This window comes from Suncus etruscus, chromosome 14 (genome assembly GCF_024139225.1).
Source record: "Suncus etruscus isolate mSunEtr1 chromosome 14, mSunEtr1.pri.cur, whole genome shotgun sequence".
In the NCBI taxonomy this organism is placed as follows: Eukaryota; Metazoa; Chordata; class Mammalia; order Eulipotyphla; family Soricidae; genus Suncus; species Suncus etruscus.
Window position 1 is genome coordinate 43,870,608 of NC_064861.1, and position 24,100 is coordinate 43,894,707.

General features: G+C 45.4%; 1 protein-coding gene across 1 annotated transcript; it reads left to right on the top strand.

The window, feature by feature from the left end:
- The first annotated feature begins 293 nt into the window (after positions 1–293).
- CNEP1R1 (CTD nuclear envelope phosphatase 1 regulatory subunit 1) lies at positions 294–18,807 on the top strand. Its single transcript, XM_049786094.1, has 6 exons — positions 294–387; positions 2,384–2,455; positions 9,391–9,464; positions 15,021–15,130; positions 15,252–15,306; positions 17,488–18,807. The coding sequence occupies exons 1-6, from the start codon at positions 363–365 to the stop codon at positions 17,527–17,529; spliced, it is 378 nt and encodes a 125-aa protein (XP_049642051.1). The 5' UTR covers positions 294–362; the 3' UTR covers positions 17,530–18,807.
- Positions 18,808–24,100: the final 5,293 nt, after the last annotated feature.

The window sequence follows — 24,100 nt, forward strand, 5'->3', positions numbered from 1 at the left end:
CAAACTAGCAAGCAATTGACGAATGAACATTGAATGGGCTGGTTCGGGTTGCAGTTCCTCCCCGGGGCAGGAGGGGGAGCCCGCGTCACGCCACCCCGGCCTCCGGCGATTCTTGGCCCCTCCGGCTGACCGTCCAACACAGGGCCCCGAGGCCAGCGCCGGCATTCACCAATAGAAAAGGCTCTTAGTGGCGGGGTCATTCAGAGGCGCCCAATGAGCGTTGGCTATCTAGAAAAGGGGCGGAGCTCCGGGGCGGGCTAGAGCGGAGCGGCCGGAGTGGGAGTTGGCGCTGCGGGCCGGGCGGGGGACCTGGAGCTGAGATGCGGACGGGGCCGCGGCGGTGACCGGAGCTGCCGCCCGACATGAACTCGCTGGAGCAGGCAGAAGGTAAAGATGGGGTTCCCGCGCGGCCGGGGCGCGTTCCGGGGGTCCTCCCGGAAGCCGCTGGGGACTGAGGACGCGATGGAGTCGCCCAGCCCCAGCCCGGGCCGGAGGAGGCCGCGCAGGGTGGACTGGGGCGGCCAGATGTTGGGGGTGCAGTGGGGGGCTCGTAGCCCCTGGCCAGGGGTTCCCTACCTGGGCAGGACCCCGGTTCCGGTGCACTCGTGGCCTCTGCAGGCTTGGGGAGCTTTAGATCGGTGCTCCCATTCAGCCAGCCCAGCCGAAAGAACTCACTTGAGCAACTTTTATTTTTGTTTTCAATCATCAAACATTTGGTTGCATGCTCTGTTTGCATTTGGTTGCATGCCTTTGGCCTTGTCTTTTTTGTCATAGCCCCGGGGTGGTGGTTCCCCAGTTATCTTACCCTTTCTGGCTACTGCTGGGGATGGTTGTTCCTTGGAAAGTTGCAGAAGCGCCAGTCCTGGACGCCCCCCGGTTGTCACCGTCCCCTGGAACCCAAGGCAGGAGACGGCAGAGTTCGTCCACACCCAGCTGTTGTCAGAGTCCGAGTCTTGCTAGACGGTCAGCGGAGTCCTTGAACGCGATTGCAACTTGGAGTTGGCTTATCGGATCCTGATAGGCCCTGGAGACGTTCTGTTCTGTTCACAGAGAATGTCTGGTTTGGGCAGAAGTAGAACTTGGTTTTTGGCCCGTTTTTGTTGCAACTATCCCAATGTCAGCTTTTGGCGCCAGCTGAGTGTTGCTGCTTATTTTACACGAGTTTTATTTGAATGTTTGGTGTTGCTATGCTACTTCAGTGCGGAGGATCGAGCCTACTTCTCGTGCATGCACTGCCACATTTCCCACTCATTCTTCCACATATAGTCTTAAAACTTTTAGGGACTGGGGACCGGAGAGATAGCAAGGAGGTAGGGCGTTTGCCTTGCATGCAGCAGAACCAGGATAGACGGTGGTTCGAATCCTGGCGTCCCATATGGTCCCCTGACCCTGCCAGGAGCGATTTCTGAGCATAGAGCCAGGAGGAACTCCTGAGCACTGCCGGGTGTGATAAAAAAAAAAAAAAAAAAAAAAAACTTTTAGGAACTAGAGTAAGTACAGCAGGTAGGGCGGCTGACCTGGGTGGCTCCCCAGCACCGGATGGCACTCCCAAGCCTTACATGAGTAATCTCATAACACTGCTGGGTTGTGGGCCAGTAACACCTCCCACCCCACTCTCCCCAAGTAAAGAAAAGCAGTTTCTTTTTTTTTTTTTTTTTTGGTTTTTGTCTCACACCTGGCAGCACTCAGGGGTTTCTCCTGGCTCTATGCTCAGAAATCGCTCCTAGCAGGCTCAGGGGACCATATGGGATGCCGGGATTCAAACCACTGACCTTCTCATGAAAGGCAAACGCCTTACCTCCATGCTATCTCTCCGGCCCCAGAAAAGCAGTTTCTAAAAGGGAGCCAGTCATTTTCTTTACATGTGAAATTGGAAGTAAAAAAATACATATTGGGTTTTTTTATTTGTTTTAATTTTGCTTTCGGTCCACATTCATCTATGTCCACTGTCTGGAGGCCTCATGAACCTTACATGGTGCAAGGAATCCAGTCCAGCTTTGCCTCATGCAAGACAAGCACCTACCTGCTCTACTATATCACTGGCCCCAAGAAACTCTGTGTGTGTGTTAAGGCCCTGATTAGATAGTGCAGCCCTTATAAGTCTGTAAGAACTGAAGTTCTGGGAGCTGGAGAAATAGCATGGAGGTAAGGCGTTTGCCTTTTATGCAGAAGGACGGTGGTTCGAATCCCGGCATCCCATATGGTCCCCTGTGCCTACCAGGGGCGATTTCTGAGCATAGAGCCAGGAGTAACCCCCTGAGCAGTGCCAGGTCTGACCCAAAAACCAAAACCAAAAAAAAAAAGAAAAGAAAGCTAGAATTTTGTCTCAAAAGATTTGAACTAGTAAGAGTTCTAACATGAATTACTAAAATTTTATACCTAGATCTTAAAGCTTTCGAGAGGAGACTCACTGAATATATTCATTGCTTGCAACCTGCCACTGGACGTTGGAGAAGTAAGTTCTGAAACTATTTTTAATGGAAAAACAATCAGTTTACTTTCGTGTACAAAGTTATAAAATAAATCCCTAGAGTTGTGAAATCAGTGTACAAATGTATTTCTACTCCCAGGTGGACAGGTCTGAAGAATTAATAAACCAAGCCAGTCAGGAGAAAGTCATGGAGTCAGTTTGCCTCTCCATCTCCTGGTATTTCTGTGCCCTGCCAAACTAGACTTACTTTTCAAGGGTGGAGGGTAGAGTGTCCTTTACATATCAAAGGGCTAGGTAAAAAAAGATGGCACAGCAGTAGAGTGTTTCCAGGACAGACAGTGGTTCAAATCTCAGCATTCCATATGATCCCCTGAGCCTGACAGGAGCAATTTCTGAGTGCAGAGCCTGGAGCAACCAACCCATGAGCACCACCAGGTGTGACCCAAAAAACAAAAAAAGAAAGAAAGAAAGAAAAGGTAAATATGCACCTAAAATATTATTGTCAACACTATGTAAACCACTATGATCAAAATAAAAATTAAAAAAAAAAAGATGCCTTTAAAAAAAAGAAAGAAAAGGAAAAAGGAAGTTGGGGGACTGCCTTTGTTTTGGGTTAATAGCTAGGTGTCATCTTATACAAAGTGTGGCTATCTAGGGATTTAAACCGGAAATAAGACATTTCCCTTGTGTACCTCCAAGCAGGGTTCCAGCCGCAGCACTATATACCACAAGCACCACTAGGGGTCACTACCAAGCTTAGGACTTGGAAGAGTAGCCCCCAAAAAAACAAGTTTTCCTACCTAAAAATAAATGTTTGCTGTACTCAACAATAAATTTCCTTTTGTTGGGACCGGAGCAGTGGCGCAAGCAGTAGGACATTTGCCTTGCAAGCGCTAGTCTAGGACAGACTGCGGTTCAATTCCCCGGCGTCCCATGTGGTTTCTCAGCCAAGAGCAATTTTTGAGCACATAGCCAGGAGTAACCCCTGAGCATCACCGGGTGTGGCCCAAAAACTGAAAAAAAAAATTTATTTTTCCCTTTTGTTGATTTTTTTTTTTTTTTTTTTTAGTTTACTTAACTTTGTAAACTATAGAACCAGAGAGTTGTTTAGCAAGTAACATACTTGCTTTGCATGCTTCCATCCCAGGTTCTATACCTGGAACTACATAATGGCCTGTGTCCCCCCCAAACACACACACCCTGTCAGGAGTGATCTCAGAATACAGAGCCAGGAGTAAACTTAATTACTATTAGGTAGCCCAAAACACAAACTCAAAAAAATTATAAAATGAACTATAAAGTAGACCTTCTTTATAGGTACAAAATATACCTTCTCTTTGTTGTTGTTGTTTTGTTTTTTGTTTTGTTTTTTTTAAAAACCCGGTGGTGCTCGGGTTACTTCTGGCTCTTCGTTCAGAAATCGCTCCTGGTGGGGTCAGAGCAATAGCATAGCAGTAAGGCGTTTGGCTTGCATGCAGCCAAAACAGGACGGACCCCAGTTCAAATCCCAGCATTCCATATGGTCCCCTGAGTCTGCCAGGAGCGAGTTCTGAACCTGAGCACGGAGCCAGGAGTAACCCTTGAGCACCGCTGGGTGTGACCTAAAAACCAAAAAAAAAGAAATCGCTCCTGCCAGGCACGGGGGACCATATGGGATGCTGGGATTTGAACTACCAACCATTCTGAATCGGCTACGTGCAAGGCAGACACCCTACCACTGTGCTATCTCTCCAGGCCTGCCTTCCTTCCTCTGCCCACCCTTCCTTTTAAGACCATATCTGAAGATGTGGAGATCAGACCACATATGTGATGCTGGTAATAAAACCTGGATCGGCCAAGTGCAAGGCATGCACCCTATCTGTTGTACTATTGCGCTGGTCCATACTAATCTATCATAAAATTTTATTTGTATAAAGCTACTATTGAAGTTGGGGCTGGAACGATAGCACAGCAGTAAGGCGTTTGCCTTGCATGCAGCCAACACAGGACAAAACTCTAGTTTTTTGGGTTTTTTTTTTTGGTTTTTGGGCCACACCCATTTGACGCTCAGGGGTTACTCCTGGCTATGCACTCAGAAATCGCCCCTGGCTTGGGGGGGACCATATGGGACACCGGGGGATCGAACCGCGGTCCTTCCTTGGCTAGCGCTTGCAAGGCAGACACCTTACCTCTAGCGCCACCTTCCCGGCCCCCAAAACTCTAGTTTTATTATGACAATCATTTTTATTTATTTTGGGATCACATCAGGCTGTAATCAAGGCTTATCCTGGCCTTTGTAGGGTCACTCCTGCTCTGTAGACCATATGTGATGCCAAGGATCGAACCAATGGTAGCTGTGTGCAAGGCAAGAATGTCTCTCCAGTTCCAGGGAAATTTTCATACTTTTTGCTCTATAAGACGCACATCACCATAAGACGCATATAGTTTTTAGATGCTTCTTCCCCTGCACTCAGGCTTCATCTCCAGGTGGCATTTGTTCCATAAGATTTTTTTTTTTTATTTTAAATACATAATTTTTCATAAGATGCATATTTGGGGGGGGAAGTGTGTCTTGTGGTACGAAAAATATGGTAATTTCTAATGTATACTTGCAAAGATTATGAAATTACCATTAATTGTGTTTCTTTTGGTATCTGAACTAGACTCCCATTACTATATTTTTGTTTTGCTTTATGTGGGGGGGGGGGTCCCCACACCCAGCGGTGCTCAGGATTTACTCCTGGCTGTCTCCTCAGAAATAGCTCCTCGCAGGCACGGGGGACCATATGGGACACTGCGATTCGAACCAACCACCTTTGGTCCTGGGTCGGATACTTGCAAGGCAAACGCCTCGGGGGACCATATGGATGTCAGGATTTGAACCAAAACCTCCATGCTATCTCTCCAACCCCAGTAAAACTTAGTTTTAATACTGCTTTTCATGTATTTGGTTTTTGGGCCATACCCACCAGTGTTGCTCCCAGCTTGGTAGTGCCCAGGGGACCGTGCAGTACCAGAGTTTGAACCTGGGCCTGCCTCCTACATGCAACGAATGTGCTCTAGCCATTGGAACTACTGCATCACTTACGGAAATTTAGGTGGGTGTCAGGGGTTGACCAGGGTCAATTATGTACAGGCAAGTGCTTTAATCCCCCATACTATCACTCTGCTTCCTCTTTTTTTTTAATTTTTTGTTTGTTTTTTTTTGGGGGGGGTCACACCGGGCAGCCCTCAGAGGTTACTACTGGCTCTACGCTCAGAAATCTCTCTTTGGGGGCCCGGAGAAATAGCACAGTGGCGTTTGCCTTGCAAGCAGCCGATCCAGGACCATAGGTGGTTGGTTCGAATCCCGGTGTCCCATGTGGTCCCCCGTGCCTGCCAGGAGCTATTTCTGAGCAGACAACCAGGAATAATCTCAAAAACCAAAAAGAAGGGCCTGGAGAGATAGCACAGCAGCGTTTGCCTTGCAAGCAGCTGATCCAGGACCAAAGGTGGTTGGTTCGAATCCCGGTGTCCCAGCTGGTCCCCCATGCCTACCAGGAGCTATTTCTGAGCAGACAGCCTGGAGTAAGCCCTGAGCACCGCCGGGTGTGGCCCAAAAACCAAAAAAAAAAAACAAAACCCTATGTGATATTCTACTTTTTTTTTTGTTTTGTTTTTGGGCCACACCCAGCGGTGCTCAGGGGTTATTTCTTGCTGTCTGCTCAGAAATAGCTCCTGGCAGGCACAGTGGACCACATGGGACACCGGGATTCAAACCAACCACCTTTGGTCCTGGATTGGCTGCTTGCAAGGCAAACGCCGCTGTGCTATCTCTCTGGGCCCGATATTCTACTTTTTTTTTTTTTGTTTTTGGGCCACACCCGGCGATGCTCAGGGCTTACTCCTGGCTGTCTGCTCAGAAATAGCTCCTGGCAGGCACGGGGGACCATATGGGACACCGGGATTCGAACCAACCACCTTTGGTCCTGGATCGGCTGCTTGCAAGGCAAGCACCGCTGTGCTATTTCTCCGGGCCCCCGATATTCTACTTTTAAGACTAGAATAAAATATTTCTTCAGATCATAGTCTCAGCCCTTAAAACATAAATGATGTGTGATTGGTTAATGTAATAATCACAATGTGCACGTAGTCCTAGTTACTAGGCTTGATTTACTTGTGCTTTATTTAAAACAAAATAATAAATGTCATAGAAATAGTGGCCCAAATTGATACTTAGAACCGCATTTGGTCTCCAAACTCTCAAGGAGTATCCTCAGAGCATCGGTGGGTATGGCTCAAAGGCAAGCGAAAAGGGGAAAAAATGGAGGTTGGAGAGATATGTAGAGATGTTTTGATCTTTGCTGCATGATCCACTGAGTGTCACTGGGACTGAACCCTGAGCACTAGCTTTAAAAAAAGCCAGGAGAGGGCCGGGAGAGATAGCACAGCGGCGTTTGCCTTGCAAGCAGCCGATCCAGGACCAAAGGTGGTTGGTTCGAATCCCGGTGTCCCATATGGTCCCCCGTGCCTGCCAGGAGTTATTTCTGAGCAGACAGCCAGGAGTAACCCCTGAGCACCGCTGGGTGTGGCCCAAAAACCAAAAAAAAAAAAAAAAAAAAAAAAAAAAAAAAAAAAAAAAAAAAAAAAAAAGCCAGGAGAGCCCCTTAGTAATAATTGCTTATTGGAAATGCATAAAACATTTAGTTGAGGGGCCGGAGAGATAGCAAGGAGGTGAGGTGTTTGCCTCACATGCAGAAGGATGGTGGTTCAAATCCTGGCATCCCATATGGTCCCCCGAGCCTGCCAGGAGTGATTTCTGAGCGTAGAGCCAGGAGGAACCCCTGAGCGCTGCTGGGTGTGACCCCAAAACCAAAAAAAAAAAAAAAAAAAAAAAACACCTAGTTGAATTCTGCACTGAGCTTAGTACATAATTAAAAGATTTTTTTCTGGGCCCGGAGAGATAGCACAGCGGCATTTGCCTTGCAAGCAGCCGATCCAGAACCTAAGGTGGTTGGTTCGAATCCCGGTGTCCCATATGGTCCCCTGTGCCTGCCAGGAGCTATTTCTGAGCAGACAGCCAGGAGTAACCCCTGAGCACCGCCGGGTGTGGCCCAAAAAAAAAAAAAAAAAGATTTTTTTCTCTATTATTAAATACCTAAAATTAGATTATTTCTCATTTATTTACCTCTTCTGAAAGCACATTGCTAAGAATACTAAGAATATGAGATATTTGTGTTTTTTTATTTTTGTTCTTTGAATCTGTTTTTTTTTTTGTTTGTTTTGTTTTTTGTTTGTTTGTTTGTTTTTTGGTTTTTGGATCACACCCAGCAGCGCTCAGGGGTTGTTACTCCTGGCTCCATGCTCAGGCAGGCACAGGGGACCATATGGGATGCCGGGATTTGAACCACCGTCCTTCTGCATGAAGGATGCCTTACCTCCATGCTCTCTCCAGCCTCTGTTCTTTGAATCTTACTCTTTACCGATGTGTCCCCCACTCCACCCTGGGGTGTGGTTCAAAGAGGAGCATTCCTCCTCACATGCAGGAGGCCCTTGTTCTGCCTGGTGTGTCCTCTTGGGGGTGCTTAGAGGACCAGCTGGGATATTGGGTATCAAATCCAGATCAGCCGCATACAAGGCAAACACCCTATCCTCTACAGTACTATATCACTCTGGCTCCTAACTTCAATAATCTATATATATATATAGATTTTTTTTTTTTTTGGTTTTTTGGGCCACACTCGTTTGATGCTCAGGGGTTACTCCTGGCTAAGCCCTCAGAAATTGCCCCTGGTTGGGGGTACCATATGGGACGCCGGGTGATTGAACCACGGACCTTCCTTGGCTAGAGCTTGCAAGGCAGACACCTTACCTCTAGCGCCACCTCTCCAACCCCAATCTTTATATATTTTGACTAAAGTATGAGAGAACAGTGTTGGCCTCAATTAATTACCATATTTTCCAGCGTATAAGACGACTTTTGAAACAAAGAAAAAGTCAACCAAATCGGGGGTCGTCTTATACACCGAGTATGTCCCGCTAAACGAAAATTGTCTGAAAATTGCCACAAAACGAATTTTCCAACTCGATCCTGCACCAATCACTGCAAGGCTGCTCGGACCGCCTCTCTAGCTCAGCCAATCCAAGCAGGCTTTTTATGCATGCAAATTAGACAATGTTCTGGACCCGAATCTACACTGTAAAAAGCCTGCTCAGATTGGCCGGAGTCAGAGAGGAAGTCTATGACAGTATAACCTTTGAGCCTTTGCTTGTTGTGATTGGCTCACTGTGGTTTATGAGCACAGGAACACATGCAGCACAGGAATGTTCTGTCTGATGCAGCGAATATAGGCCTAAACCTATGTTTTAACTGCAAAATTAGGGGGTCGTCTTATATGCCCAGTCATCTTATACAGCAGCAAATACAGTAGGTTTATAGAATTTAAGGGGATTCCTTAAGATCGTGTGCATAAGGGCCCGGAGAGATAGCACAGCGGCGTTTGCCTTGCAAGCAGCCGATCCAGGACCAAAGGTGGTTGGTTCGAATCCCGGTGTCCCATATGGTCCCCCGTGCTGGCCAGGAGCTATTTCTGAGCAGACAGCCAGGAGTGACCCCTGAGCACTGCCGGGTGTGGCCCAAAAACCAAAAAAAAAAAAAAAGATCGTGTGCATAAGTTTCGTCAATCCTGAGTCAATTGCACTTTTCATTTAAAAAGTGCTGTCACTTATTCAGAGCTGATGGTGGTACTGTTAAACATTAAGAGCTTATTTCTTGGGCCCAGAGAGATAGCACAGCGGCGTTTGCCTTGCAAGCAGCCGACCCAGGACCAAAGGTGATTGGTTCGAATCCTGGTGTCCCACATGGTCCCCCGTACCTGCCAGGAGCTATTTCTGAGCAGACAGCCAGGAGTAAGCCCTGAGCACCACCAGGTGTGGCCCAAAAACCAAAAAAAAAAAAAAAAAGCTTATTTCTTTGCTAACTTTGTTTATCTTTTTATCAGTGCTTCTTATAGTGGTATCTGTATGTACAGCTACTGGTGCCTGGAACTGGTTAATAGATCCTGAAACACAAAAGGTAGAGTTTCATTTAAAATCTTTAATGAGTTATATGAGATAATATAATATAGTGCTTGTTCTTTATGTCATTCACATGTTACTTGTTAATATTATTAGGAGTGATAATACCTTACATTATTGCCAAAGAAATACAAAGGTTAAGGCACTTGCTTTGCACGTACACAATATGGATTCTATATCTTGCGCCACTCCATAACTCTGTAGAGTTCCTTGAGTCTCTCTGGGAGTGATCCTTGAGCACAGAGCCCTGAGCACCATTGTATAATGGCCCTAAAGTCAAAAATTATACATCATGTTTTGTTTTATTTTTACATTAATACATATAGCTTCAGTTGGTAAAAAAAAAAAACTTTGTTGCAAATTAACTATTTTTATAAGTAAAAAGATACAGGAAACATCACTTAACTGTTTCTAGTTCATTTGGGCCTATGTGTAGTTTTTATTAGCGTGAATCTTGTCTTCTGGTTTTCTTGGTTCTACCAATGCCAACCTTTTTCTGTTTAGGAGCCACGCTCAAAATGTGTGCTCAGGAAGCCGGAGAGGTAGCACAGCTGTTAGGCGTTTGCCTTAGACGCAGAAGGATGGTGATTCAAATCCCGGCATCCCATGTGGTCCCCCGAGCCTGCCAGGAGCTATTTCTGAGCATAGAGCCAGGAGTAACCCCTGAGCGCTGCCAGGTGTGACCCAAAAACCACAAAAAAAAAAAAAAAAAGTGTGTTCAGGGATTTGTGTTGGCTTTGTACTCAGGAATTACTCTTGGTGGTGCTCGGAAGACTATAGTGGGGTCCAGGGGTCGAACCTGGTTGGTTGTGTGTAAAATAAGCGCCCTATCCACTATACTACCTCTAGCCCCTAAAATAACATTTTCACCGGGAATTAGGTCATGTGGTAAATGGCCTCAGTTTAGTCCTTACCACCCATGACTGAACGTGGTTGGTTATGGCTTCTCTTTAAAGAAATTAACAGGGCCTGGAGAGATAGCATAGCTGCGTTTGCCTTGCAAGCAGCCGATCCAGGACCAAAGGTGGTTGGTTCGAATCCTGGTGTCCCATATGGTCCCCTGTGCCTGCCAGGAGCTATTTCTGAGCAGACGGCCAGGAGTCACCCCTGAGCATCGGCGGGTGTGGCCCAAAAACAAAAAAAAAAAAAAACAAAAAAGAGGGCCCGGAGAGATAGCACAGCGGTGTTTGCCCTGCAAGCAGCCGATCCAGGACCAAAGGTGGTTGGTTCGAATCCCGGTGTCCCATATGGTCCCCTGTGCCTGCCAGGAGCTATTTCTGAGCAGACAGCCAGGAGTAACCCCTGAGCAACGCCGGGTGTGGCCCAAAAACCAAAACAAAACAAAACAAAACAAAAAAAAAAAAGAAAAGAAATTAACAAAAGTATATTTTCTTCTGTGAATTTATCTCTGTTAATACCTTTCCTTTATAGATGTGGGAAACATCTATAAAACAGCAAAATTATAGGGAGCGATGGCACAGCTGTAGGGCGTTTCCTTGCATGTGGCTGACCCAGGACAGACCACAGTTCGATTCCCCTAGCACCCCATATGGTCCCCCAAGCCAGAAATGATTTCTGAGTGCAAAGCCAGGAGGAACCACTGAGTGTCACCGGGTGTGGCCCAAAAGAAAAAGAAAAACGAAAAGCAGCAAAATTGAGGCCAGAGAGATAGGTAGGTGCTAGGGTGTTTGCATTGCCTGCTGCCTGAAGGCCTTTGAGAGAGAAGGGTGGGGGGAGGGAGAGAGAGGGAGGGAGGGGAGGGAGGGAGAGGGAGGAGGAGAGAGGGAAACAGCAAAATTAAAGTGTTAATACTAGGGGCCGGGCAGTGGCGCTAGAGGTAAGGTGCCTGCCTTGCCTGCGCTAGCCTAGGACGGACCTAGGACGGACCGTGGTTCGATCCCCCGGTGTCCCATATGGTCCCCCAAGCCAGGAGCGACTTCTGAGCGCATAGCCAGGAGTAACCCCTGAGCGTCACCGGGTGTGGCTCAAAAACCAAAAAAAAAAAAAAGGGTTAATACTAGAAGAAAATTAGGTTGAGGGGACTAGAACAATAGCAGAGCAGTAGGGCCTTTGCCTTGCATGCAACTGATCTAAGACCTACCAGGTTTGATCCCACGCATCCCATATTGTGCCCTTAGCCTGCTAGGAGTAACCTCTGAACATCGCTAAGTGTGGCACAAAAACAAACAAAAAATTGGGTTGTGAGGTCAAGATTAGGAAGGAAATCAGGTCACTGATATGTAGGCCATGTAAAGTAGCAACCACATTATAAATAAGGGTCTGAGCTTCCTAATAATATTCTTAAAACGTTATCGTTACTTTATTGTCTGTGAAGAAAACATGTTTTGGGGACCTGGACTTTTTCTTTCTGAGCGTTCAATCTCAAGAACATTTTTTGCCTAAGTTTAAGATAGGAAACTCAGATCTTTCAAGAACATCCCTATACTAAATACAACAGCAAATTGCATAACGCTATTACCTTTTGTGGGGGTGAGTGCCAAGCAATACTTAGGGGTCTGGGGGTCACTGTTGCTGCACAGCCATTTGGGCTTGTGGTTCAGTGCTGAGACCCAGCTGAGACTCAAGGTGTGGTGCACTTGACCCTCTACCAGAGCCATGTCTAACTGGCGGGGTTCATGCGTGCGTGGGGGTGGGGGTGGGGTTCATGCGCGCGTGTGTGTGTGTGTGTGTGTGTGTGTGTGTGTGTGTGTGTGTGTGTTGGTGGTTATACTTCCGGGGAGAGGTTTGGGGGTTTTATTTCACAGATTTTCAGGGCTTACTCTACTCTGCTCAGGGATCATTCCTAAAGGAGCCCAGAGGAAGATCAAGCCCAGATCAACTGTATAAAAGGCCATTTCACTACCCGCTATAGTGTCTCCCTAGTCCCCCATAATCTCACTGATGAAAGCTGGTAGCATTTCTCAGATACCTCTCTGCCAAACTGTTTTAATTTCAAACTCAGACTTTTTTGGCTGGAACAGGGTCCATTCCTGGCTTGGCATTTGAAGCACTGCTTAAGGAACCATAAAATGAAGGGAGTGAACTGGACCTCTCCTACCTATTTAGCACTCTCTCCAGCCCTCAAATGCAGATTTTATACTGGAAAAGCAGTTACTTCCACTTTTTGGGGCCACACCCAGTGATACTTCTAACCTAGTAGTAAGGCTTTTGTTATCATTATAAATAATAATTCCAATAGCTAGCTTGTAGTCTTTCTAACTTTATCTCCTGGAGTGGAGATATAAAAAGATAGGAAGCAAGGGAGGTTAGTGATGGAATTTGATGTTAATAGAAGGGCTTTATGGTAGATAAGAAAGTCTCCTGTGTGTTCATTTATAAAAATCAGATCTAAAGGCTGCACTTGGTACTCATCTTTAGGGAAAGAGTGAAGGAGGCCGACAGAAGATTGAAAAAGGTCTGTCTTGGGAAATGAATCTGACTTCTAATTGGGGAAAAAATATAAGCTGATTTCAGCTAGTTGAGATCTTAATAAAACACAGAATTAAATGTAATTTGAAGTAGGCCCAAAACTCTGTAGTTAATAAAATTTTCTAAATTAGATGAGAGTATAACTGTTAGCCTAAGGGTTGACTCTTTATATTTCAGTATTTAATAACCTCAAATCTGACAAGAGTTTTAAATAGCACTTGTATCTGTAGCAGGTGTTGCAAACTTCAGAGCCAGTGGCTAGCTGGGAAGAAGCCAAGACAAGGCTCTCAGGCTGGGAAGTAGACAAGTCAAGAGCTAGAGTGGCAGCAGCCATGGGCAAGTGCAGATACTTACTGACTGGTTAAAATCTAGCTCCAAAGCATTTGCTGTGCCAGCTGTGTGGGCCACATCCCATAGAGCTGACCTGTGGAAACTCCTTAGAGGTTGGTGGGTTGTTTTTTTTTGTTTTTTTTTTTTTGTTTGTTTTTTTTGTTTGTTTTTTTTTTGGTTTTTGGGTCACACCCGGCAGCGCTCAGGGGTTAGTCCTGGCTCTACACTCAGAAATGGCTCCTGGCAGGCTCGGGGAACATAATGGGATGCCGGGATTTGAACCATCATCCTTCTGCATGCAAGGCAAACACCCTACCTCCATGCCATCTCTCCGGCCCCCTAAAGGATCTTTTCAACTTTGAAATTAAGTTTAGTGAATGTGGGGGGACTTTGGGCCTCTGTTTTGAAAAGCACAGATTTTACCACTCAGCTATATCCTTGGTCCTTTACAGAATATTTGTTTGTTTTGTTGATGTTTTTGGTTTGGGGGCCATACTCAGCAGTAATCAGAGGTTACTACGGGCAGATTTGGGGGACCATATGGGATGTCAGGGATTGAACCAGGGTTGGCAGCGTGCAAGATAAACATCCTACCAGACCCCCTTTTATGGTATTTATTAATCATCTATATTTTCCAAGTATGTTTTTGTTACCCCATCCCCCATTCCTGTAAACTTACCTGCTAATAAGACCTCCCCATTTCTGGGAGGGGTCTTTGGTGGATAACTAAAGGTTTGGCATTAAGGGCAGAGGAGGGAGGGATTAGAAGATTTTGGAGGTTGTAGGAGCAGGAGGAAAGATGGCTGAGAGACAAGGTACAAAGCAGGGCTGAATAGGGATCTGTGTGTGATAGGCCACACATGTTGGCCAGGGCCTGAATAAAGCTGATAGTTCCTGAAGCCTGACAGCCTGTGAGTTTTCTCCCCACCACTATCCTGAACCTCAGACCTGCTGGCTAAAGGAAGTTGCAGACACGTGGCCTGGACTGGAGGAGAAAGGCCTCATCCCTCCATCACCATCCACCACCATCCAGCCCCATCCAGGGCTTTAATTCTACATGTTTTACTCTTTTATTTGTTTTATTTTATAGGTCACTTGTTTTGGGGAGCAGCAAGATAGTACAAAGACTAAGACACTTGTCATGTAACCAGTCTAGGTCCAACCCTGATGCCCCCTTTCATCCCTTGAGCACTGCCATATGTAGCCAAGAAAAAAAATACAAAGCCAAAATAAGTTTTGTGAAAGGGCTTCATGGAATGCTGACTTTTATGATATTAAGATACTGTTATTTCACCCTGCCACCACCATACTGAGGACCCTCCACCAGTGTCTCACTGCTACTTTTATTTGGTGTGTGTTTATTTGGGGGCCACACCCAAAACTGCTGGGTTCCTAGTCTAGCCATGCACAAGGCAAGTGCCTTAATTCCTCTGCTCTCTTCAGCTCCCCAAGTGCTGTTTCAAATGTTGGGAGAATGCAGGTGTTCCTACTGTCGGGAATTTATCTCATTTCTCAATAGGAGTAGTAAGCGAATGTTTGGGAAGATTTGGGGTGGTACGAATGGATTTGTAATGATTTAAGTATTTGAAATAAATGGAAGAGATAATTGCTGGATTATCTTGCTATGTTGATGAGATATAGCATACTTTTTTTTAACATATAGCAATATAGAAAACAAATTCAAATTCTTAACATTTGAATTAAAATACTACATTACTGTGTATATAAGTTGGGAGGCTGGGGATCAGTAATGATCTAAAATTTTAACAGTTTTGTATTTCAAACTCATTTGCAGGTGTCCTTCTTCACCTCATTATGGAATCATCCATTTTTCACCATTAGCTGTATCACTCTCATTGGCTTGTTCTTTGCTGGAATACACAAGAGAGTTGTCGCACCATCAATGTATCCTTTCCTACAGATTGAGTTTTAGTCTCTGAACTCAATTAGTCCTTTCTCAGTAATGTAGCTGTGTGAAATGATTACCTTTGAAATGATCGATTTTCCTTTGACCACATTTATTCAGTATAGCTGCTCGATGTCGAACTGTATTAGCAGAGTACAACATGTCTTGTGATGATGTAAGTATTGTTTTAATTAGATCTAACAAGGAAGAACAGAAGGGTTTGGCTTAAGTAAAAGATTTCTTTAATAATAAAGTACTATCTTAAAATTAATAGAGAGGTATCTAATAGTATTGATTCTAAAATACTTTTTGTTTGTTTGTTTTTGGGCCATGCCCAGCAGGTGCCCAGGACAACAATATGCTATGCAGGGATTCGAACCCAGGTCAGCCACATGCAAGGCAAATGTCTTACTATACGAGCTCTGTCCCCTTGCTATATATAAAAAACTAATATATACAATGTAGAAAATTAGAATAAAAAACAGAAAGATATTAGGGTAGGTGGAAGAAAATAAAAGCTAAGCAATTTTAATGTAAAGATAGAGGGTTGGGGCTGGAATAATAGCATAGTGATAGGGCATTTGTCTTGCACATGGCCAACCTGGGATGGACCTGGGTTCAATCCCTGGAATCCCATAAGGTCCCAGTGGGTAGGGGGCTTGCCTTGCATATGACTATCAGATTTATTTCCTGGCACTCTTTATGTTCCCTCAAGCCTGCCAGTGTGATCCCTCAGTGCAGAACCAGGAGTAAACCCTGACTTCCACCAAGTGTGGCCCAAAAGCAAACAAACAAAAAAAATATAGAGGGCTAGAGAGATAGCACAGCAGTAGGGCTTTTGCCTTCACACAGCTGACCCAGGACCTATGGTGGTTCGATTTCTGGCATTCCATATGGTCCCCTGAGCCTGCCAGGGGTGATTTCTGAGCGCAGAGCCAGCAGTAACCCCTGAGCATCACCGGGCATGACCAAAAACAAAAAAGAGTATTGGGGCCAGAAAGTACAGTTTCTTTCTTGGGGGAAAGGTGCTGGGTGCAGAGTTAGGACAGGGTGCCAATCTGGGTTCAACCTCTGTCACTTCATATGGTCTCCTGAGCCTGCCAGGTGTGATTGCACAGCACAGAGCCAGAATTAATCCCTAAGCACCACCCTCATCTTCCCCAAAAAAGTAAGGTTTTTTTTTTGTGTGTGGTTTTTGGGTTACACCCGGCAGTGCTCAGGGGTTATTCCTGGCTCCAGGCTCAGGAATTGCTCCTGGCAGGCACGGGGTGGGGGAGGGGGGGACCATATGGGACTCCGGGATTCGAACTGATGACCTCCTCATGAAAGGCAAACGCCTTACCTCCATGCTATCTCTCCGGCCCCCAAAAAGTAAGGTCTTGAGCTTAATTTTCTTTGCCACCACATGCTCTGGTTCTCTTTGAAGGGCGGGGATGGGAGTGGTGTGTATTATTTGACAAGGGAGCTACAATTTGTGTTCACATTTTGTCTGAGTGTGAGCCACCTGATAGACCTGTCATTATTGTGTTAAAGGGATTAAAAAAAACTTCAGAAAGATACTCCCCTGACTGGAGAGATAGTACAGAGATTAAGCTGCTTGCCTTATTTGAAGCTATGGTCGAAAACCTGGTTTGAATACCCGGCATCACATATGAGGAATGGTCAGAAAAACTTGTCTCAACCTATGTGCAGGAGAGTTATTAAAAGCACTGAGATGGGCCAGAGTCATAGCCTGGTACATGGCTAGCCCGGCTTCAGTCACTGGCACCCCAGGCGCCCATTGGGCTTCAGTCGCTGGCACCCCAGGCACCCATTGCCCGTGAGGAATAAGCCCTGAGGACCTCTGTCTGTGTGTGGCCTAAAAACAAACAAACAAAAGAAGGGCCAGAGTGATAGCACAGTGGTAGGGCGTTTGCCTTGCACGCAGCCAACCTGGGACTGACCCAGGTTTGATCCCCTTTATCCCACTATGGTCCCCCAAGCCTGCCAGGAGCGATTTCTGAGTGCAGAGCCAAGAGTAACCTCTGATCACTGCTGGGTGTGGCCCAAAAACAAAAAATAAAATGAAAGTGGGGGGCTGTTATAGCTCAGAAGATTGGAAGTCATGCTTTGCTTGTTGGAACCCTGGGTTTGATCCCTAATACTGCATGATTCCTTGCGACACTGCTGTGAAGATCCACAGCACCACACACTGGGTACAGCCCCCCCCCCCCCCCCAAATAAACACTGAAGAAATAGTTGTTAATTGCTTAATCTTGACCTGGTGTCTAAAAGTGAATGCCTTTAAGGGTCAGAGATGTGTGGTGTTATTTATTAGAACCTGTACACTGAAAAACTTTTTTTTTCCTTTTTACAGACAGGAAAACTGATTCTGAAACCTAGGCCTCATGTTCAATGACAATCTGCACTCATTGTGGGACCTAAAGCAGCCTTTCTTCAAATTCAGTTATACAGCAAATAAAGCCATAAAGGATTTCTTTCACAGTTGGATATGTAAAGGTCATCGTAACAATTGACAAGAAGTGTGCAATATTTACCCAGATTATCCTGATGTCTACTTGCATTGTCAGTGCTTCGGTACCTTTGATGATCTGTGTTTCAGTATTAGTGTCACTTTAGTACTTCGGATCTGCAAAGATCTTTGCAGGTGAAGTATGTATGTATGTATGTTACTAAGTTAAACTTAGACACAAAACCTCATCCACTTTTTATAATGTATTTTTGCAAACTACTGTAAATAGCAAATCAATGCCAATGGTAAAGAGGAAAATGTTCTGTGGATTGTTCTCCTGTGCCAGTATTTCAGGAACATCTTGCATTTCCACAGCTCTTTCAAACCAGCTCTGTGTAGCTGTGCCTTCATCTCACACTCCCCTTTTGATCACAATGCAGGAAGAACATCAGACAGCACGGACTGATGAAAACTCATCTCCATTATGTTTTAAGAAAGTATAGATGTTTAGAGGAAGAATTTTTGTTAAACCAGATAGTGAGCTTCAACCACTGTTGTGGTATTTTCCAGTTCATTTGTTTTCATTTAATGCTAAATATACTTTATATTTTTTTTTAACAATGTTAAGGTTACTCCAAAGGCTTCTGAAGAATATACAGGCTTAGTTATAAACGGTGTGTTGTCAGGGATCTAGAGCCCTTGTTTCAGACCGTTGGATTTGATGCTGTGGTAGACAGGCAGGGGTGCTCTTGTCACATGGGTATCTGCTGCCTGCCTGCATCACAAGGGAACTTGGGAGCCACAAACCAGTCCACAGGTGTCACTGTTTATAGTGTTAATGACATACTGTGTATGCATATTAGCCACGTGTACTATAAGAGCCCTTAAAGTGAAACTATTGGGATTGCTGTAAATATTTTAAAGAACTGGAGGTGCCTTTTACCTGTTCATTAGATTTTGAAAAAGGCTTAAATTATTTCATGAACAGCCTTTTAAATTTTAATTAAGTAATTCAAAGCAAATTTTCACCAGGACAGCTACTCTCTAACTGAAATGTGTTCATTTTGGCTTTCACATGTATAAAATTTTATTCTTTGAACTGCAGCAATAAAACCCTCTGCTCCTAAGAAGTCTTACGAGGGTACTCTATATATTCTGCAATGTTTTATTTTCTGTAAATTTTGTAGGTAAATATGTGCATAAAAATAAATACTTTATATATAACTTGTCTGTTCCTTGTTTAATGTGTAATTTTGAAAAATTGATGTGTTAGGTATAAAATCATTTCAAATCAGATATTCTAGCTCTATCAAGTAGAATCAATTTCAAGTAGCAATTGTAGATACTGAGTTTGTTAGGGTCTAATTGCTTCAAATTTGCCTTTTTATCATTGTTTAATAATTTTTGGCTCTTGGATAATGCAGTTTCTCAAATTGCAGTTTACAAGACTCAGTTTTTGTTTTCGGGTTTTTTGTGGGTTTTTTTGTTTTTGTTTTTGTTTTTGTTTTTGTTTTTTTGTTTTTGGGTTTTGGGCTACACCCGGCAGTGCTCAGGGGTTACTCCTGGCTGTCTGCTCAGAAATAGCTCCTGGCAGGCTCGGGGGATCCTATGGGACACCGGGATTCGAACCAACCACCTTAGATTCTGGATCGGCTTTTTGCAAGACAACGTGGGCCCTTGTTTTGGGGTTTTTTTTTTTTTTCGGGGGGCCACACCCGGCGGTGCTCAGGGGTTACTCCTGGCTGTCTGCTCAGAAATAGCTCCTGGGGGCCGGAGAGATAGCATGGAGGTAAGGCGTTTGCCTCTCATGCAGAAGGTCATCAGTTCGAATCCCGGCGTCCCATATGGTCCCCCATGCTTGCCAGGAGCGACTTCTGAGCATGGAGCCAGGAGTAACCCCTGAGCACTGCCGGGTGAGACCCAAAAAAAAAAAACCAAAAAAAAAAAAAAAAAGAAATAGCTCCTGGCAGGCACAGGGGACCATATGGGACACCGGGATTCGAACCAACCACCTTTGGTCCTGGATTGGCTGCTTGCAAGGCAAACACCGCTGTGCTATCTCTCCGGGCCCTTGTTTTTGGTTTTTAAGAGAACAAAGCTAAAAGTCAATTAGGACCAATTGGTCCTTAATCCTGATGGAATCATCAGCTACTTAGAGTAATTAATGAAAGCTTTGCATAATTTCCTCTAGAAAAACATACCTATATGTATAAATACACTTTACATGAAAATGACAAAATTTCTTTTTTTTTTTTTTTTTTGGTTTTTGGGCCACACCCTGTGACGCTCAGGGGTTACTCCTGGCTATGCGCTCAGAAGTTGCTCCTGGCTTCTTGGGGGACCATATGGGACGCCGGGGGATCGAACCGTGGTCCGTCCTAGGCTAGCGCAGGCAAGGCAGGCACCTTACCTCCAGCGCCACCGCCCGGCCCCGAAAATGACAAAATTTCAATGGGACCTTTATTTGGCAAGAAGTGCGGGGACCCTCCTCCCAGTGATTCTCATCCAGGCTCAATGTAAGAGGCCCTATAGTCCCACGGATTACCCAGGCCCCCTTGGTAGTACTGGAGGGCAGCAGGGCTTTAAGAAGTGATGCTAGGTGACTATGCAGTGGTGGATCAAACCTGGGTTAGCTGTATGTAAGGCAGGCACCTAAACCCCTGTATGGAACCCTATGCTTCTAGGGCACTTAGTTTGAGCACAGCTGACACAGATTGAGTGCCCAGGAATAGGCCTGAAAATGCATGGTTGTGCCCTCCTCCCTGCTAAAAATCAAACATTTCATGGGGCCCGGCGGTGGCGCTAAAGGTAAGGTGCCTGCCTTGCCTGCTAGCCTTGGATGGACGGCGGTTCGATCCCCCGGTGTCCCATATGGTCCCCCAAGCCAGGAGCAACTTCTGAGCACATAGCCAGGAGTAACCCCTGAGCGTCACCGGGTGTGGCCCAAAAAAACAAAACAAAAAAAACAAAAAAAAAAAACCATTTCCTGATAATCAAGTTTAGGGAGTTGGAGAAGTACTACAGGGTTAAGGTTCTTGCCTCTCCCTTGGATAATCTTGGTACCACATATGGTCCCCAAACACTCCTGGAACACAGAACCAGGAATAACTCAGGAGCCCTGCTAGGAATGGCCCCAAAATAATTCCTCAATATTTTATTTTAGGAGTTTAGGTATGTGGGCATGAAAGTTCATGTTTGGTCCCGGCACTACATAGTTCCCTGGGTGCTGTCACGGTCTCCACATTGAGTATGTAGCTCCATCTGAGGGTGCAGCCCAATTAGAAGGAGCTAGGATCTAGGTCTAGTCATGTAAAATTCTGAGTTAAGTAATTTTCATAGAGCCCTCATCCGGCAGTCAAAAGTATGGAATTGGCCTTCTGCTTACCTTGCACTTGGCTGACCCAGGCTGACTCAGACACTTCACATGATCCTTCAAGCTCCTTAGGAGTGATCCCTGAACACCACGAGATGTGGCCACTTGCCTCCCCCCAAAAAAAAAAAAATTCAGGGTTTCAGAGCATGTACCCAGAATGTGAGCTATCACACTGATCTTTAAAATTAGTTCCTTTCAGTTTGAGGGGCCACTCAGCAATTATCTGGTTGGTCCTGGCTCTGCTTGGGGGTAGCTCCTAGAGGTGCTTGGGAGGGATTGCTAGGGCTAGAGCAGGATGGGTGTATCCAAGGTAAGTATCTTGTCTTTGACACAATTTAAATAATATAAAACTCATTGGGGGGGCCGGAGAGATAGCATGGAGGTAAGGCATTTACCTTTCATGCAGAAGGTCATCGGTTCGAATCCCGGCATCCCATATGGTCCCCCGTGCATGCCAGGAGCAATTTCTGAGCACGGAGCCAGGAAAAACCCCTGAGCACTGCCGGGTGTGACCCCCCAAAAAAAAAAAAACCAAAAAAAAAAAAAAAACTCATTGGGGGGCTGGGGCGGTGGCGCTAAAGGTAAGGTGCCTGCCTTGCCTGCGCTAGCCTTGGACGGACCGCACTTCGATCCCCCGGTGTCCCATATGGTCCCCCAAGCCAGGAGCAACTTCTGAGCACATAGCCAGGAGTAACCCCTGAGCGTTACCGGGTGTGGCCCAAAAACCAAAAAAAAACAAAAAACAACTCATTGGGGGTTTGGAGCAATAGTACTGTGGGTAGGGTACTTCCAGGAGTAATCCCAGAGCATGCCAAAACTAAAAGTAAATAAAACTTTTAAGTTTCTCCATGTAATATTAGTCTTATTTTTCTCTATAGTACCTTAAAAAAAAATTTTTTTTGTGGGGGGTCCACACCCGGCAGCGCTCAAAGGTTACTCCTGGCTCTACACTCAGGAATCACTCCTGGCAGTCTCAGGGGACCATATGGGATGTCGGGAATCGAACCAATGACCTTCTGCATGCAAGGCAAATGCCTTACCTCCATGCTATCTCTCCAACCCCTTGAAAATGTTTTTTATGGGGCCGGGCGGTGGCGCTAAAGGTAAGGTGCCTGCCTTGCCTGCGCTAGCCTTGGACGGACCTCGGTTCGATCCCCCGGTGTCCCATATGGTCCCCCAAGCCAGGAGCAACTTCTGAGCGCATAGCCAGGAGTAACTCCTGAGCGTTACTGGGTGTGGCCCAAAAACCAAAAAAAAAAAAAAAAAATGTTTTTTATAAAATTTTTCAGAGACAGGATCAGAAGAGAGCACAGCAGTTGGGCATTTACCTTGTACACAGCTGACCCAAGATGGACCTGGGTTCCACTCTCGGCATCCCATATGGTCCCTAGAGCCTGCCGGGAGCAATTTCTGAGTGCAGAGCCAGGAGTAACCCTAAGTGCTGCTGCTGTGTGTGGCCCAAAAACAAACAAAAAAGAAAAATTTTTTTTCAGAGGCCTTACTGAACAGTATTCAGGGTTTACTCCTGTCTCTGCATTTCTACCAATGCTCAAAGCTTACTCCTAACTGTGCACAGACTACATACAATGATGGTGGTCAAACTGGGCTCAGCCATATGCTACAGAGGCATTTTATCCCTTTCACTCTCTGCCCCCTAAGAACTGTTTCTTCCTGTTGCATCCAGTTCTGCCCAAACCTTACTCCTGGCTCTATGCTTAAGGTCACTCCGTGGTAAGCTTGGGGATCATATAGGGTGCTGGGAACCAGATCAGGCTCATGCAAGGCAGGTGCCTTACCCTCTGTTATCTCTCCAACTTTGCTATCTCTGCCCCCTGAAAATTTCTTTCCCCAATCATTCCTTCATTTTGTAAAGTGGAAGTTTTCAGACACTGGCATATAGAAAACAAGATTCAGTATGAAGAGAAAGATGTTGAGGCTTTGAAGAAAAGTGCAATCTGGGTGTCCTACTGGTCCAGTAGACCTGAAAACATTCCACCCAATGAGTTCTTCTTCAGACACCCTAAGCATTCTGTCTCATTAAGCATGAAGAAAAGTGGTGCCATGAAGAAATCGGGTATTTTCTCTGTTAATTTGTGAAGGTTTTCATCCCATTTCTCTTACTTTCTCATGTGTTGGCTCTGGATCTAGGCATCTATATTGGAAAACTACAGAGCACACCCTCTGCCAGCACCTATTGAGGGAAAGAAAAGCCTTTGGAAAAGTGTGTGACCAGTGAAGTGGTGTATTGTCACAAGAGTTTATTTGAACTTGAGACCATTGTAAGCATGACCCAGCTATCACCTATTTTTACATATCCAAGTTTCAGCAACTCTCAAACCCAGTATTTTACTCAAACTCTGTTGAGACATTTTACTAATCTAGCTCCCTTTTCAGCTTGTAAGACACTTTAGCCTTTCCTAACAGAGTTTACTGTTGTTTAGAATTTGCAAGGGCTTCTTTTCCACAAATACCACCAGCAGATTATAATTTTGTCTACAATGCTACATCTCCTTTTAATGCCACCGAATTGAGATCTGCATCATTCATGGTATAAATTTTACTCTTGCTAAATATCTATCGTTTTTCTCAAATGAAGATTGGGTCAGCAAATGATAGAAAATCTTTATTTTGTTTCTCAAGACAATGGCAAGCTTTCCTAAGTTTGAACTTTGAGTTTTTAAAATGGAAGACAAATGGGGAAAAGGCAAGATATAAAAAAGCATATCATGGCCAATTTAAAAACAGGTTTTTTTTTGGGGGGGGTTTGAGTCAAACCCGTTTTGATGCTCAGGGGTTACCCCTGTCTAAGCGCTCAGAAATTGCCCCTGGCTTGGGGGGACCATATGGGACGATGGGGGATCAAATCATGGTCCATTCCTTGGCTAGCGCTTGCAAGGCAGACACCTTACCTCTAGCACCACCTCACCGGCCCCAAAAAAGGTTATTTAGGGCCCGGAGAGATAGCACAGCGGTGTTTGCCTTGCAAGCAGCTGATCTAGGACCAAAGGTAGTTGGTTCAAATCCCGGTATCCCATATGGTCCCCCGTGCCTGCCAGGAGCTATTTCTGTACAGACAGCCAGGAGTCACCCCTGAGCACCGCTGGGTGTGGCCCAAAAACCAATAATAAAAAAAAAAGGTTATTT

Coding starts and splice junctions, on each gene's coding strand:
- CNEP1R1 (XM_049786094.1), top strand. CDS start 363: ATGAACTCGCTGGAGCAGGCAGAAG. Junction 2,456..9,390: donor TGCCACTGGACGTTGGAGAA/GTAAGTTCTGAA, acceptor TCTTTTTATCAG/TGCTTCTTATAGTGGTATCT. Junction 15,307..17,487: donor ACAACATGTCTTGTGATGAT/GTAAGTATTGTT, acceptor TCCTTTTTACAG/ACAGGAAAACTGATTCTGAA.